Below are 13,390 nucleotides of genomic sequence, written 5' to 3' on the forward strand. Positions count from 1 at the left end.
GGGCATGGGGGTCACAGCTCCTTCCCTGGCTGCCTCAGATTTTGGGGTGACTCAGAGCCCAGCACAGCACCCCCCTGGGGAACCCCAGGGCTGTCCTGGGATGCTCAGGGTCTCTGCCTCACACACCCCTGGGTCAGGTTCCCCCATTTCCTGGCTCAGCCCTCCCAGGCAACACTTGATGCCCAATTGGTTGAGTCAAAATTATACATCCATAGAATAAAAGCAAAAATCTTTCCCACACCTTTTTTCCCCAATAAAGGACGTACTCAGCAAGAATCAAACTGAAAAGGTATAAAATGCTCTGGTTTATAGAATCCTTTTAACAGTTGCTCTCCTAACAAGTCAGTCACAATGAAAAACACAAACAATCCCAAAGAAATGAGACTTTTTTGTTCCCTTTAGAATTCCCTTGGTGCATCCCACAGCAGCGTTTGCTTGTGGATAACACAAAGTGTGGAATCTCCCTGTGTGTCCAACAGCTCCCTGGGATTTTTCCCTGCCTGCTGGGCAGCAACCCAGCCCCTAAGGAAGCTATTTCTTGGGCCAATAATAGGAACTCTTCCCATTTTGTTCATTCCCACCCTGAAACTTGATTGACTTCCCATGGAGGAAGGGGAGAAGCTCTGTCCATCCTTGGGACAGTGCACAGCAATCTGTGGAAATGCCCGTGTGTGCCTCAGGGTCTGATTCCCTGCTAAATCCACTCCAGGCTGCCCTGAATTCCCCTGCCTGGGCACTCCCTGCTCCTGCTGTGACACCCCTGTTCCCCAGCCCCTCGTGTGCAGCCCCTGCTCAATATTTCCACACTTTTCCCTGTCTTCTGGTGTGCACATCCAGAACCCAAACCTTCTTTCCACGAGGTTCCAAAGGGCTGCAGGTTTTGCTCATGAAGAAGGGTCCAGGTCAGGTTGTTGAGCAGCTTGTTGTTGTCTTTGCAGTAGTTTTGTGGTTTTCTCAGTCCCTTGGGCAAAGGGACAAAATGATCAATTGCTGCATTTCTGGACTGGTTCCCTCCCAGCTGCCCCTGCAGGGTGGGTTTCCAGCCAGCCCTGCTCTGAAAACCCTCAAAGGCCTTCGCAGAGCCACTGCTTGGGCTCTCTTTGGGGTTTGTGCTTCTTGCAGGGCTGAGCAAACCACAGGCATGTGGAGAGTGTAGTTCAGACCTGGCTGCTAGAGCGAGGGCACAGTCACATAGATTTATTATGAATGGGCATTGTGCGAGACAAACGCCCACAGAAGCAGGATATCCTTGAGAAGTGGGAACTCTATGAAAAGCAGCAAATATGGTAAAAAGTAGGACGAGAAAAGAGAATCTGCTAGGAACTGCATGTAGCTAGTAGAGAAGAAAGGAGAATTTGCACGTAGCCAGCTAGCTGCAAAGATAAGCAAGGCAAGCGGCAGAAATGCCAATTTAGGAGGAGTTGACCTAGGAGCTGACCAATAATGAGCTTTACTTTTGCAATATTCACGAGGTCATTATAGAATGTATTTAACCAGAGCTATATGATCAATAAATTGAGTTTCGTTGGTGAACCATCTGGTGTCCGCGTCTCCCTTCATCCGACACAGGCAGGCCTTTTCCCCCACAGAATTCTCACCTCTGCAGCAGCTCTAAAGCTGCCAGAATCAAAGCCAAGGGGGTGGGGGGGACCCTGAGGTCCTGGCTGCCACCTGGGGCTGGCCAGAGCAGGGCTGGGCAATGGCCATCCCTGTGCAGTGGGGCTGGGCCCCACCCTTGGACTGACAGGGATCCCCAGGATGTGCCACCCCTGGGAAAGGCTCCCGGCCAGGAATGCGCAGAGACATTTTTGGAACTGCCACCCTCTGGTAAAGGTTCCCCCATGCCAGGATGTGTCACCCCCTGGGACAGGATCCTCCTCGGACAGGAGCCCCCTGGATGTGCCCCCCACGACAGAACTGCCTCCCTTTCCCATCTGAAACTGAGCACAAACTTCTTGTCCAGGAAAAACAAAGTGAAAATATTGAGGGGGCACAGCCCAACACCTCCATCCCCCACAGCCTCCCCACCCTTCCCTGCACCTCCTGCTCCCCATTTTCCCATTCTCCTTGGTCCCCCCAAGCCCTTCCCTGCTCAAGTGCTTGCTGAGATTGCTGAGCCAGGAACCAGGGGTGAAGGGACCTGGTACAAAAGTGATGAAAATAAGGAAAAAGATAAATAAACAGCGGAGAAATCAAGGGTAGGGGAGGGCACAGAAGCAGAGGACCCCCATGTGATGCCTGCACAGGGAACGAGCACCCCATGGGGCCTTTGCTGTTCACTGGGGTCACCCCAAAATCTGAGGCACCCAGGGAAGGAGATGAGATGCCTGTGCCCATCCAGCAACTGCCCATCCCTGGTACCCCCCTTCCCCTGGGAACCCAACCATGGGAGCCCCATTCCTTATATCCCCCCATCCCTTGGTCCCTTATTCCAGTACTTGACCCCAGCCATTCCCCAGGATCTCCATGGCCCAGCATGCCATTCACAAGGAACCCTCTCCTGTTCATTCCATGTCCTGAAATCTCCCTTTCTCCAGGACCTTTATATTCCCAGGACTCCCCATTCCCCCGGCATCTCATCCCGAGCACCCCCATCTCCTGACCCCAAATCCCTGGAGCCCACATTCCCCTGGGACTCCCATCCCTGAGTCCCTCAGGTCCTAGGGATATCAATTCCCAATTCCCAGTGATTCCCCCTCTTCAGAACCCCCACTGCCCAGGGACCCCATCCCTGGGACCCCCCCATTTCCCTGGACACTCATCCCTATTTCCCCAAACACCCTGAGCCCCCCACTCCTGGGAAATCCATGTCCCACCTTGCCCCACCAGCCTAGTCCCCAGCCTGTTCCCAGCTTGTGGCCACCCTGCCCCCACCAAGGGCCACCTCCACGTGGGGACAGGCGTGACCTCGCTTCCTTCCCCTTCATCCGAGGAGCCGCCAGCCAGGGGAGGGGTGGCCACAGCAGCGAGTGACAGCCAGTCCACATGGCTGGGGACACCGGGATGGCCGGGAAGGTGGCCCTGCTCCTGTGGGGTGAGTGCCCTGGGCACGGGCCTGACACCCTGGGGATAGGGAGGGGAGGGTGCACAGGGGGGCTGCTGGGTCCCCCAAGGTCCCCAATGCCAGCAGAGCCAGTCCGTGTTACCCACAGTGGACCTTGGTGTGACTGTGACTGATGTAGGGTGGCTCTGGGGACAGGAACAGGGGGCAGGAATTTGGGGATGGGATTTGAAGCAAGGAATGTGGGGACTGGCAACTTGGGCTCAGGTAGCTCTGGGGATAGGGACAAGGGAACTGGGATGCAGGGACAGAATGGGACAAGAACCGTGAGGATGTGGCCATGGGGGATGGGATCATGGGGATGGGATCATGATCTGATGGGGGTCACCTGGGCCAGCATGGGCTGTGTCCGTGGTGTCCTTGTGCTTGGGGTGTCCACAGTGTCCCCATGTTCTGCCTCAGCCCAGGGTGGCCTTGGTGTCCCTGTTCCCAAGGCGGCCATGCCTCAGGGATGTGGTGCACGGGTGGCTGTGACACAGACATGTCCCCTGGCCTCTTCCAACCTTTTGGGGACCACCCCCATGCATTTTCCCACAAGAACTGCTGTCACCATGGGAACAGGTCTGGACAGCCCCCACACCCTGTACCCCGTGTTACTCTGTCCCCTCAGTGCTGCCCCCTCCCAGCCCTGTACCTTCTTCTTTCCAGCCCAGACCCTTGGCCTCGCAGGTGAGTCCTTGGGGGATGCCACGTCCCTACCCCGCTGTCCCCACCCCACACTGGCCCTGGCAGTCTGGTGTCCCCTGTCACCCGCAGGCACCCAGACCACCCAGCTCCTCGTGGAACCCCCCTGGAGGCCGCCAGTGCTGTGGGACCGGGTGACACTGACCTGCCAGGGCTTGGGGACCGCCGGTGCCACCACCTGGTACAAGGACGGGCGGCGCTGGTGGCAGGAGAGACACGACCGCCTCAGTGTCACAGAGAATGACATCTACACATGTGACAGACCTGGCAGTGGGCTCAGCCCCCCTGTGACAGTCTTAGATGGTGAGGGGGGATCTTAAATGATCTGGGAGGCCCCTGACAGGTCTGGGTGGGCTCCACTCCGTGGGTGGCTTCACACCCCTCATGTGGCAGGAGCCTCTGCCCTGCACACAGGGACATCCCAGTGCATCCCAGTGCACCCAGATGTCCCCAGTGCCATGGGGACCCACCTCTGACCAATCTGGAGCCCCTCAGTAAGATGGGACCTTCCAGCCCCACAGATGATCTGGTGCTGCAGGTGCCAGCACGGGCGCTGCTGGAGGGGGACACGGTGACACTGCGCTGCCGGGGCCGGTGGAACAGCCCGGTCACCAAGGTGCGATTTTTCAAGGATGAGAATAATCTGACGAGGTCCCTGAATGTGACCGAGCTGTCCCTGTCCCCCCTCCAGCTGAACCACAGTGGCAGCTACCGCTGCAAGGGCTGGGTGAGGTCCTGGCCGTCAGGCTCAGCAGCAGTGACAGTGACAGTGCACGGTGAGCACCCCCACGGCTGGAACTCCCATCTCCTGACAGCCCCAAAGCCACTTCCCAGTGCACTCTGAGTCACAGTCCTCACCTCCCCTCTCCTTCCCTGAACTCTTTCTGGTGCCAGTGCTGGAGGGTCACTCAAACCCACCACGGGGGTCCCCCCTGACTCTCAGCTGCCTCAGCACCCCCAGCCCCCTGCAGCTCCAAGCCTCTCTCCTGCACTCCCCCTCCTGTTCTACCGGGACAGGCAGGTGGTGGGGGGCCCGCAGGGGTCCCTGCAGCTGCTGGCGCCTGCCGTGGGGGTCTCCCACTCAGGGAATTACAGCTGCCAGGTGTGCTCCGAGGAGGGGAGGGCTGTGCAGAAGAGCAGCACCCGGCTCTGTGTCATGGTATGCAGTGAGTGTGGGGATGGGCATGGGGAGTCCCCATTGCCTCCTCGGGTCCCCTGCCTGGGGACCTCCATGTCCCCCTGACACATTTCTTGGGTCTCCTCTGCTCTGCCCTGTGTCCCCTCACCCCTCTCTGGTGTGACCCCATCCCCGAAAAATCCCCATCACACCCATCCCCCCTGTCCCTATCCTCCCACACCGGCTGCCAGCCCCTCCCTGTGGGCTCAGCCCCATCTCTGTCCCCACAGTGCCTGTGGCCAATGCCACCATCACCCCGGTCCCCTGTCACACCAGGTGCATGCAGGTGACCCTGTGACCCTGCACTGCTTAGTGCAGGTGGGCTCAGCCCCTGTCACCTTCACCTGGCTGCACAACGGGCAGGAGGTGGCTCGGGGTCCCCTTCTGGAGTTCAGGGCCACCAATGTGGGACATTCAGGCACCTACCAGTGCATGGCCACCAACCAGGCAGACGAGCATCACGTGTTCCAGGCACTCAGCCCAGAGCTGGCCCTGGAGGTGACACCGCGGGACACAGGGACACACAGAGACACAGGTGGGGTCACACAGGGTCACCAGGGAGTGCAGGACCCCTGGGGTGATGGGTGACCCTGATGTGTCCCCCTCTGTTTCTTGCAGTGGCTGCAGGGGTCGGTGGGGCCCTTTTGTTCCTGCTCCTGCTCGTGGGTGTCATTGTGGCCTGGCACCGGTGGCACTGTGTGGGTGGGTGACAATGGGGGGATGGGGATCCCAAGGAGCTGTAGAGGCTCCCAGAACTGGGGAACCAGAATGCGGCTCCCACAGCCCTAGAACTGTGACCATGTCTAAGAGTGCTGTAGGGTTTGGGGTGGTGCTGGAGGGTCCTGCAGGGATGTTGAGGGTTCTTTCAGTGGTCCTGGGGGCTTCTGGGGGGTCTCTGTCCCTGCTGGGCTTTGGATCCTTGAGGCTGAGTTGGTCGGGGGCACTGGGGAGGTTCATGAATTCTGGGAGACTTCAGGGATGCTTCGAGATCTTGTGGGAAATTGAGGGTCCCGTGGGGGTTCAGGAATCCTGAGAGGGGTCTGGGCCCTGGGACCCCACAGTCACCCCTCTCCTCTTTCCTCTGCAGCTGCCAGGAAGAATCAGGAAAGGTGAGTGGGGGGCTTAAACCACATTCTCCCCTTTTACCCCAACCCCCAAGACCTCCCATTCCCTCCCCCACATCCCCTTTATTCCCTCAGGGCCCCCGGATCCCCCCCCCCCCAGAGGAGGGGGAGGTGCTGTACACCCACGTCGTGGTCACCAAGAGGGCAGGGGGTGAGTATGGAGGGGACACACTCAGAGGGACATGTCACCCACGAGTGTCACCCCACCCAGATCCCACAGCCCGTGTCTCTCGCAGTGTCCCCCCGTGCCACCACACTCCAGGATCCCCAGGTGACCCACGCGGAGCTGCGGGGACCCCAGGGGCAACTGCGGGAACCTGGTGACATCTACGGGAATGTTCTGTGACACACGGGGGAACTGGGGGGCACTGGGGGTCCCCACCCATGGGCACCCACTCGTGTGTGTGCTGCCACCAAAACTGCCCCTCTTCCTCCCTGTTGGGGCACAAAGATCCCAAAGGGCTGAGAGAAGAACAATTTCCTGCAACAGCAACGAGAGAGAATAAAACCAACAGCAACAAGGTTCAGAGTCCAAATTGTCACAAAAAGGAACAATTTCCAGGGAAAGCCCCCAAAAAGGAAGAAACCCCGGATGTTTTTCCCCAGCATGTTTCCCCCTCCAGAGGAACCTAGAAGGGCCCTGGACCTTCCTTGCTCTGATGGCCAAAGCAGCCTTCAGGAGGCTCTGGATTCTCTTGTCCCCTGTCCCAAACCCCTTCTCTGCCGTGTTCCCCATACGAGGATGTCACAAAGACCCTGTGGGAGTTCCAGAGCCTCCCCCTTTTCCAGGGCAGTTGGGATCAGGCCATGGAACAGGGTGGGGTGCCAGAGACAGGAAAAGTTTGATGTCTGAAGATATTTTGGAACACCTGTGTGTAGGGGGTGGGTCAGGCCTTGCTTTTGGTGAGACAGGGCCCCGTCTGTCCATCAGTCTGTCAGCCGTGGCACACTGGGGACAGTGTGACGCTCTGCCAAGCCAGCTCCTGAGTGGCCGGGTGACCAGAAGTGCCAGCTGGGGAGAGGGCCCTTGGTGGCCCGAATGGCTTAAAGGGCAGACCCTGACCCTGTCTCTTGGGGTATCTGTCCCATCCACACTGGAACTCAGGAACTGGCCACTCATTTAAATGAGAAACATCTGCCAAGGAAAGTGGGAACATTCCCGGAATGGAAAGAAGACCCATGCCTAAAAATTTTTTTAATTTCAGAGATTATGGGGCTTTCAGGCAGAAGTGTAGGAAAAGGAATAACAGCTTTTTACATGGAAATTTATGAAGTAAAACAGAACAAACAACACAAAACCAGAACTTTCCCTTTCGCTCAGCGCTGTTGGGTTTTGTGGCACTTATAACCATGGCCAGCAGGGGGCGCTGCAGGGAGCACTCCTGGCCAGCAGGGGGCGCTGCAGGGAGCACTCCCGGCCAGCAGGGGGCGCTGCAGGGAGCACTCCTGGCCAGCAGGGGGCGCTGCAGGGAGCACTCCCGGCCAGCAGGGGGCGCCCCGGTCGAGCTCCATCCCCTCAGGGGCCGTGGCGGCCTTGGACAGGAGGGAGGAGGGGAAATCGCTCCTTTTGCAAACTCACGGGCACCAATCAGTCCTGGCACCACCACCGGCAGCGGGCAGAAGCTGCCAAGGCAGCAGGTTGGATCCCAGTGCCCAGTGGCAGCGTAGCAGTGTCTTGGGGCCAGGCACATTCCTTAGGGAATACCCATGACCACTCTCCATGATCCCGAATGGAAGGAAGGCAGCACTTGACCCCAGGCAGGTCTCAGGTCCACAACAGCCCCTCTGGTGGCTTTACACCACAATTCCTGCAAAGCCTCAGCCTTTCACTCAGGTGAGGAGGACAGGGATGCAGCAGCTTTGGGGACACCTGGAATCCAGACAGGGTCACTCCCCAGAGCTCCACCACAGCCACGGGGCAGAACCACTGCTCGATATTTCTGGACTTTTCCCTCTTATTCAGCAGCTACAGCCTGAACCCAAACATTCTTTCCATGAGGTTCCAGAAGGCTGCAGGTTTTGTTCGAGAAGGAGGGTTCAGGTCAGGTTGTTGAGCAGATTGGTGTGGGATTTGCAGTAGTTCTGGAGCTCTCTCAGTCCCTTTCCTAGAGGAACAAATGATCAATTGCTGCATTTCTGGACTGGTTCCCTCCCAGCTGCCCCTGCAGGGCGGGTTTCCAGCCAGCCCTGCTCTGAAAACCATCAAAGGCCCTCGCAGAGCCACTGCTTGGGCTCCCTTTGGGTTTTTTGCTTCTTGCAGGGCTGAGCAAACCACAGGCAGGCCTTTTCCCCCACAGAATTCTCACCTCTGCAGCAGCTCTAAAGCTGCCAGAATCAAAGCCAAGGGGGCAGGGGGGACCCTGAGGTCCTGGCTGCCACCTGGGGCTGGCCAGAGCAGGGCTGGGCAATGGCCATCCCTGTGCAGTGGGGCTGGGCCATGGCTGGGCCCCACCCTTGGATGGCCACAGGCTTCAAATAAGAGGAGTTTGGGAGCTCCCTCCTGCCCTGGGCTCCATTCCTGAGCTGCTCTTGTAGGCTCAGATCCTGCAGGGGATGAGCAAGAAGGGAGAAGTCTGGACCCTCCTGGAGTTTTCAAGCTGCAGGACAGGACCCCCTTGGCCAGCATGTGTCCCCCCTGGGACAGAATCCCCCCAGGACAGGAGCACCCTGGATGTGCCCCCCAGGAAAGAACCCATCCCCCGTGTGACAAAGGTGTCAAATGGCCTCTTCCTTCTGCTGCAGGAGAGACAAAGTGAAAGTGTTGGGGAGGCACAGCCAGACACCCCCATCCTGCACAGCCTCCCCAGCCCTCCCTGCAGACCCCTCAGCCCTGCTTCCCCCACCCTGGGCTTCCCCCTGTCTCTGTCCCTCTGGGAGCCTCTCAGGAACCCCCGGCCAGGCCCGAGTCGGCAGCACCGGGGGGGCAACCCCGACACGGCCGACTGCGGGGGACACTCTCTCTCGTGCCCCGAGGGAGCTGAGGGCAGGGAGGCCAGTCACCTTTGCAGCAGAGGAGACACCAGAGACATCGGTGGAAGATAAAGGGCCGCCTCTTAGCAGGGGTTAATCCAAGGTTTTATTCAGGAGCCTGGGGAGCTCCTACACCTCAGGGGGGCTCCTGCTGAGAGCCCCGGGAGATGTGCCAAGGTTACATTTAAAGGGATGTGGAAACCAAAAGTAGATAACATTTTACTAACCAATAAATGGCCCTAAGGGATGGGCACTAAGGAATAGACATTTAGGACAGCATATAGGGCAAGTCTCGGGGGGCCGACCCCTGGCCTCTGGCAAATCACTCAATGTCTTGTACCAAAGCTTCTAGATGGAGGGGATGGGATGCTGAGTGATTGACAGAGAGCCAGGGTGGGGATTTGGGGATGATCTCATCAAGGGAGAGGGATTATATAGGTAAAGAAAAGGGGGTACAATCTGGGGTAAACTATTTGGGAAAAATACAGCAATACAAAAACCAAACTACTTGAAAGTATTACAAAGTATGAAAACACACTACAACACAGGACCATCTCCTACTCAGAGTGTGCTGCACAGTGGTTTTTCTTTCTCTTCTTTATGTCAGCAGAGCTTTCTCTCCTGACCATCATGTGCTATGACCACTATGCATCCATACACAAACCCCTTGTTTTGGTTTGAGAGGAAATTAGGGTTTTTTTGGGATGGTGTGGTCACGCCAATCGGTGTTCAGATTTTAATGTTGGCACCTGGTTTGTCCACTGAGGGCATGGATACGACTCTGAGAACACAGAGAGTTAAAAGCTGTGAACTCCCAAGAAAAACTCTCTTTGGGTTCCAGTCTTGGAAGAGAGCAGACCTTCCCCTGCCTGGCTCCGAGCTGGGCGAGGAGGGGAGCCATGCAGCCAGAGGGAGGTAGGTCAGGCCTGGGCCGAAGGGTGGAAGAGAGCACTGCGAGGGCTTCGGGCAGCCATCCCCCATTTCCCACCACCCGGAGGGAGAGAGAGAGACAGAGAGCAGCCTGTGCCTGTGATAGCAAGGCTGGCATGAAGAATAAGGGGCGGGGTGCCCAGCAGGGCAGCCAGCCGTGGGAGTTCATGAACCAAACCGGCAGAGCCTGGGACTTTTAACCCTTCTTGGGATGATGGAAACCTTGCAAATGCTGATTCTTCCTGAAGTTGATGAGATAGAGTGGGATAGCAAGAAAATGAGCAAGTGAAAGACATTGAGAGAAGTTGAGAAAAATCCTAGGTGGGAGGAGATGATGGAGTGGCCTTTGGCCGGACTTTTCTTGTATAGCCATGACAGAACCCTTGAGTTCCTGTAACACAAAGACTGCATTCCAGGGGGAGGCGATGGCTCAGAGCCAGGAGAGTGCGGTGATGTGAAAGTGTGTGAACAGAGACGATGGGTGAGGAGGGTGGTGGTGGTGCCCTCCGTCTTCGAAGAAGAAGAAGAAGAGGAAGATGATCTGTGTTCAAGAGACCCCTCGGCCCCAGGGGGTGAAATTTGGGGGGGACAGGTGTCCCAAAAGGAGAGGGACTGTGCTCTTTTTGGAACTGGACAAAGCATCCTTAAAGGGAAAAACCCTAGAAGCAGCTCTGGTCCATGTGCAGTGGTGAGACCACTGGACATGGAAGGAAGAGGTCACGATGGCAAATGTTCTCCGGACAGTGCCACACATGACACGGAAACACGAGAAGTTTCGACTTTTTCCTGGGGAAGTCTGTGGTGCAAGAGGGACTCCTCTCTTCTTGAGGAATTGAGAATTGATTAACTAAAGGGTGGTGATGGAGTGAGAGTGGTGATCTGAGGGGTGGTAACAGAATTGGAATTTTGGTGGGGGGAGGAGGAGGAAATTTGGAAGGTTTTCATCCTGTGTTCTGTGTGTTTTACCTTGTAGTTTTAGGTTAATAAAGTTTTATTTCTTTCAATCTTAAGTTGAAGCCTTCTCTGCTCTGTCTCTGATCACATCTCACAGTAGATACCAGGGAAAGAGGTATTCTCATGGGGGCACTGGCATTGCGCTAGGCTCAAACCATGACACCCCTGCGCTATGGGACCCTCCTGGGCAGCAGAGCTTGTGCCCACATGGCAGCAGCTGCCTGGGCCAGTGCCTTTCTCATTGCTCTGCTGCACACAGCCAATACATTTTCCCTGCCCCTGTGCCATGGCAATGCCCTGGGCCAGTTCTTCTGTGAAATCCCACACATCCTCAAGCTCTCCTGCTCCAAATCCTACCTCAGGGAAGCTGGGCTCATTGTGGTTGGTGCCTCTTTATCATTTGGCTGTTTTGTGTTCATTGTTTTCTCCTATGTGCAGATCTTCAGGGCTGTGCTGAGGATCCCCTCTGAGCAGGGACGGCACAAAGCCTTTTCCACCTGCCTCCCTCACCTGGCTGTGGTCTCCCTGTTTATCAGCACTGCAGCCTTTGCCTACCTGAAGCCCCCCTCCATCTCCTCCCCATCCCTGGATCTGGCCCTGTCAGTTCTGTACTCGGTGGTGCCTCCAGCCCTGAACCCCCTCATCTACAGCCTGAGGAACCAGGAGCTCAAGGATGCCCTGAGAAAACTGATGACTCCTTACTTTCAGAAGCATTTCAGAAGCACTTTCTGCTGCAGAGACTTCAGAATATAACTCTGTTTACAATCTCAGCCTTTTTTTCACCTTACTTGTCCATTTTTCTTTGGTAACATTTTTCTACTGTTGTGCTTCTTACAGAATGCTGTAGTATTACTCTTAGCATATTTATCTATCTTTCTCTTGAAACATAAAGACTTACAAGAGGCTTTTTCCCTTGGAATTTAAATAAAAACAAGTGGTTACCCTGACCTGTTTGTCCAGGATTATTCCTGAGCCCTTCTCTGTCTCTGCAGGGGCAGTGCCTGTGAGCAGAGGTGGAGGGAAGAGACTCCCAACAGCAGCACAGACAGGGACAATGGCCCTGGCTCTTCCCAAATCTGCCCTGCCCAACTCCAGCTTCTCCTTCCCAGCCCTGCTGTGGCTGTAAGGACGGAGTGCTCGGGCAGCTTGGTCACTGTCCTGCTGTGGCCACAGGCAGGGACAGATTCTGGCAGGACAGGGCAGGGACTGCAGAACCCCCGTGGGAGGGAAAAGAAGGGGATGTTGTGTGCCCAGACTTCAGCCAGGCCAGGGACAGGGTCTGCTGTGCTCTGCTCAGAGCCAGACTGGAGAGAGCTGGGCTGAAGGAGTGGAACGTGGGGTGGGTGGGAATTTGGCTGAACAATGAGGGTCAAATGTCATCCATGGTACAGAGTCCTCTTGGCAGCCACGCCCTGGTGACATCCCTCAGTGACCAGCCCTTGACCACCACTGTGGAATATTTCTCTTGTCTCTACAAGGGCATGAAATGCACTTTCAATTCCTTTGTGGATGCTGCCAAATTGCAAGGAGTCTGTGACCGAACTCATCTAGTTAATGGTGACTGCAAAACATAATTGGGCAAAATGACTGAGTTGGGTAAATTTGTCTCGCCATCAGGTGCCAAGCAAGCCACAAGAAAGGTCAGAAAAAACTTATGCATCAGAAGAAAGGCAGATCAGTAGGGAAAAATTCAAACTCAACCAAAAAAAAAGAACTCAACCAAAAAAAGCAAAGCAAGACCCACCCAGAACAACACAAAAACCCCACAAACAAACTAACCACCAAAAGAAAAGGTCACAAACAGAAGTAAAACAAATCCACAGGGAATCTCCAGTCAGCGAAAATGTTTGACCACCTTCTGGCAGGAGAAGATTCTGTATGTGTAGGAGATGTTTTGAAAGAAAAATATCTTAAAAAAAAATTAATCCGATACATCCCATTGACTCCACTTCTCTCAGTTGATTGCCGTCATGGTGTGACATGGAATGGAACATCCCTTGGGTCAGTCCAGCCCAGCTGTCCCATCCCTGTTCCCCAGGAACACCTGCCCACCCCAGGCCCATGGGTTGGGGGGGTTGCAGACGCCTCATGCAGGGCGAGCACTGAGACAAGGACAGGAGAACAGAACAACATTTACTCTTGTCAAGGACAGCAGAACAGAACAGCACAGCCTTGGAGAAACTGATTAAGGATGTACCTCTGGCAAACAGAAGTGACACAAAATGCAAGCAGGATGCCAGCTCAATTCTGCAAGGCTGACAAAACAGAAGTTATGCAGAACAATAATATCGCCCTTACTCAAAAGGAGGGATCAAGGAACAGCCACCTAAAAAGGACACTGGGTGGTGAAGACAAAACCCAAAGAACCATAAAAGGATTTATGATAAGGGGTACAACTATGTTAAATAAATTTAAAGGAAGTTGGGATAGCTAATGGATACATAATCAGTGTGTGTGATAAAAACCCTGTTCATTTAATGCTCAGTGCAC

General features: G+C 55.6%; 2 protein-coding genes across 9 annotated transcripts in view; both read left to right on the forward strand.

The window, feature by feature from the left end:
- LOC115484767 (Fc receptor-like protein 5) overlaps positions 1 to 11,714 on the forward strand; it is a 101,439-nt gene extending 89,725 nt beyond the window's left edge. For 2 of the 7 annotated variants that reach the window (XM_050983676.1, XM_050983675.1), the window contains 2 exons: positions 6,158 to 6,197; positions 10,363 to 10,920. In XM_050983676.1, coding sequence (XP_050839633.1) covers positions 6,158 to 6,197; positions 10,363 to 10,793 — 471 coding nt within the window. In that variant the 3' untranslated portion in view covers positions 10,794 to 10,920. Of the gene's footprint in view, positions 1 to 6,009; positions 6,032 to 6,157; positions 6,198 to 6,282; positions 6,570 to 10,362; positions 10,922 to 11,338 lie in introns of those variants that run through there. The other 5 variants (XM_050983682.1, XM_050983674.1, XM_050983678.1 and 2 more) reach the window with 5 other exon arrangements.
- Positions 2,935 to 5,627, forward strand: LOC127060442 (low affinity immunoglobulin gamma Fc region receptor II-like). 2 transcript variants are annotated; one of them, XM_050983696.1, is made up of 3 exons: positions 2,935 to 3,034; positions 3,818 to 4,048; positions 4,267 to 5,061. In XM_050983696.1, the coding sequence occupies exons 1-3, from the start codon at positions 2,986 to 2,988 to the stop codon at positions 4,587 to 4,589; spliced, it is 603 nt and encodes a 200-aa protein (XP_050839653.1). In that variant the 5' UTR covers positions 2,935 to 2,985; the 3' UTR covers positions 4,590 to 5,061. The 2 variants fall into 2 exon arrangements, 1 of the variants encoding a protein (XP_050839653.1); XR_007779503.1 differs by lacking the exons at positions 3,818 to 4,048; positions 4,267 to 5,061 and adding an exon at positions 5,541 to 5,627.
- Positions 11,715 to 13,390: the final 1,676 nt, after the last annotated feature.

This window comes from Serinus canaria, chromosome 25 (assembly GCF_022539315.1).
Source record: "Serinus canaria isolate serCan28SL12 chromosome 25, serCan2020, whole genome shotgun sequence".
NCBI classification, from domain to species: Eukaryota; Metazoa; Chordata; class Aves; order Passeriformes; family Fringillidae; genus Serinus; species Serinus canaria.

What these genes read in the sequence shown, in the direction of transcription:
- LOC127060442 (XM_050983696.1), top strand. Translation starts at nt 2,986, where the DNA reads ATGGCTGGGGACACCGGGATGGCCGGGAAGGTGGCCCTGCTCCTGTGG. An exon ending in GGTGGCCCTGCTCCTGTGGG is followed by an intron (nt 3,035 to 3,817) that starts GTGAGTGCCCTG and finishes TGTCACCCGCAG; the next exon opens with GCACCCAGACCACCCAGCTC. An exon ending in CCCTGTGACAGTCTTAGATG is followed by an intron (nt 4,049 to 4,266) that starts GTGAGGGGGGAT and finishes CCAGCCCCACAG; the next exon opens with ATGATCTGGTGCTGCAGGTG.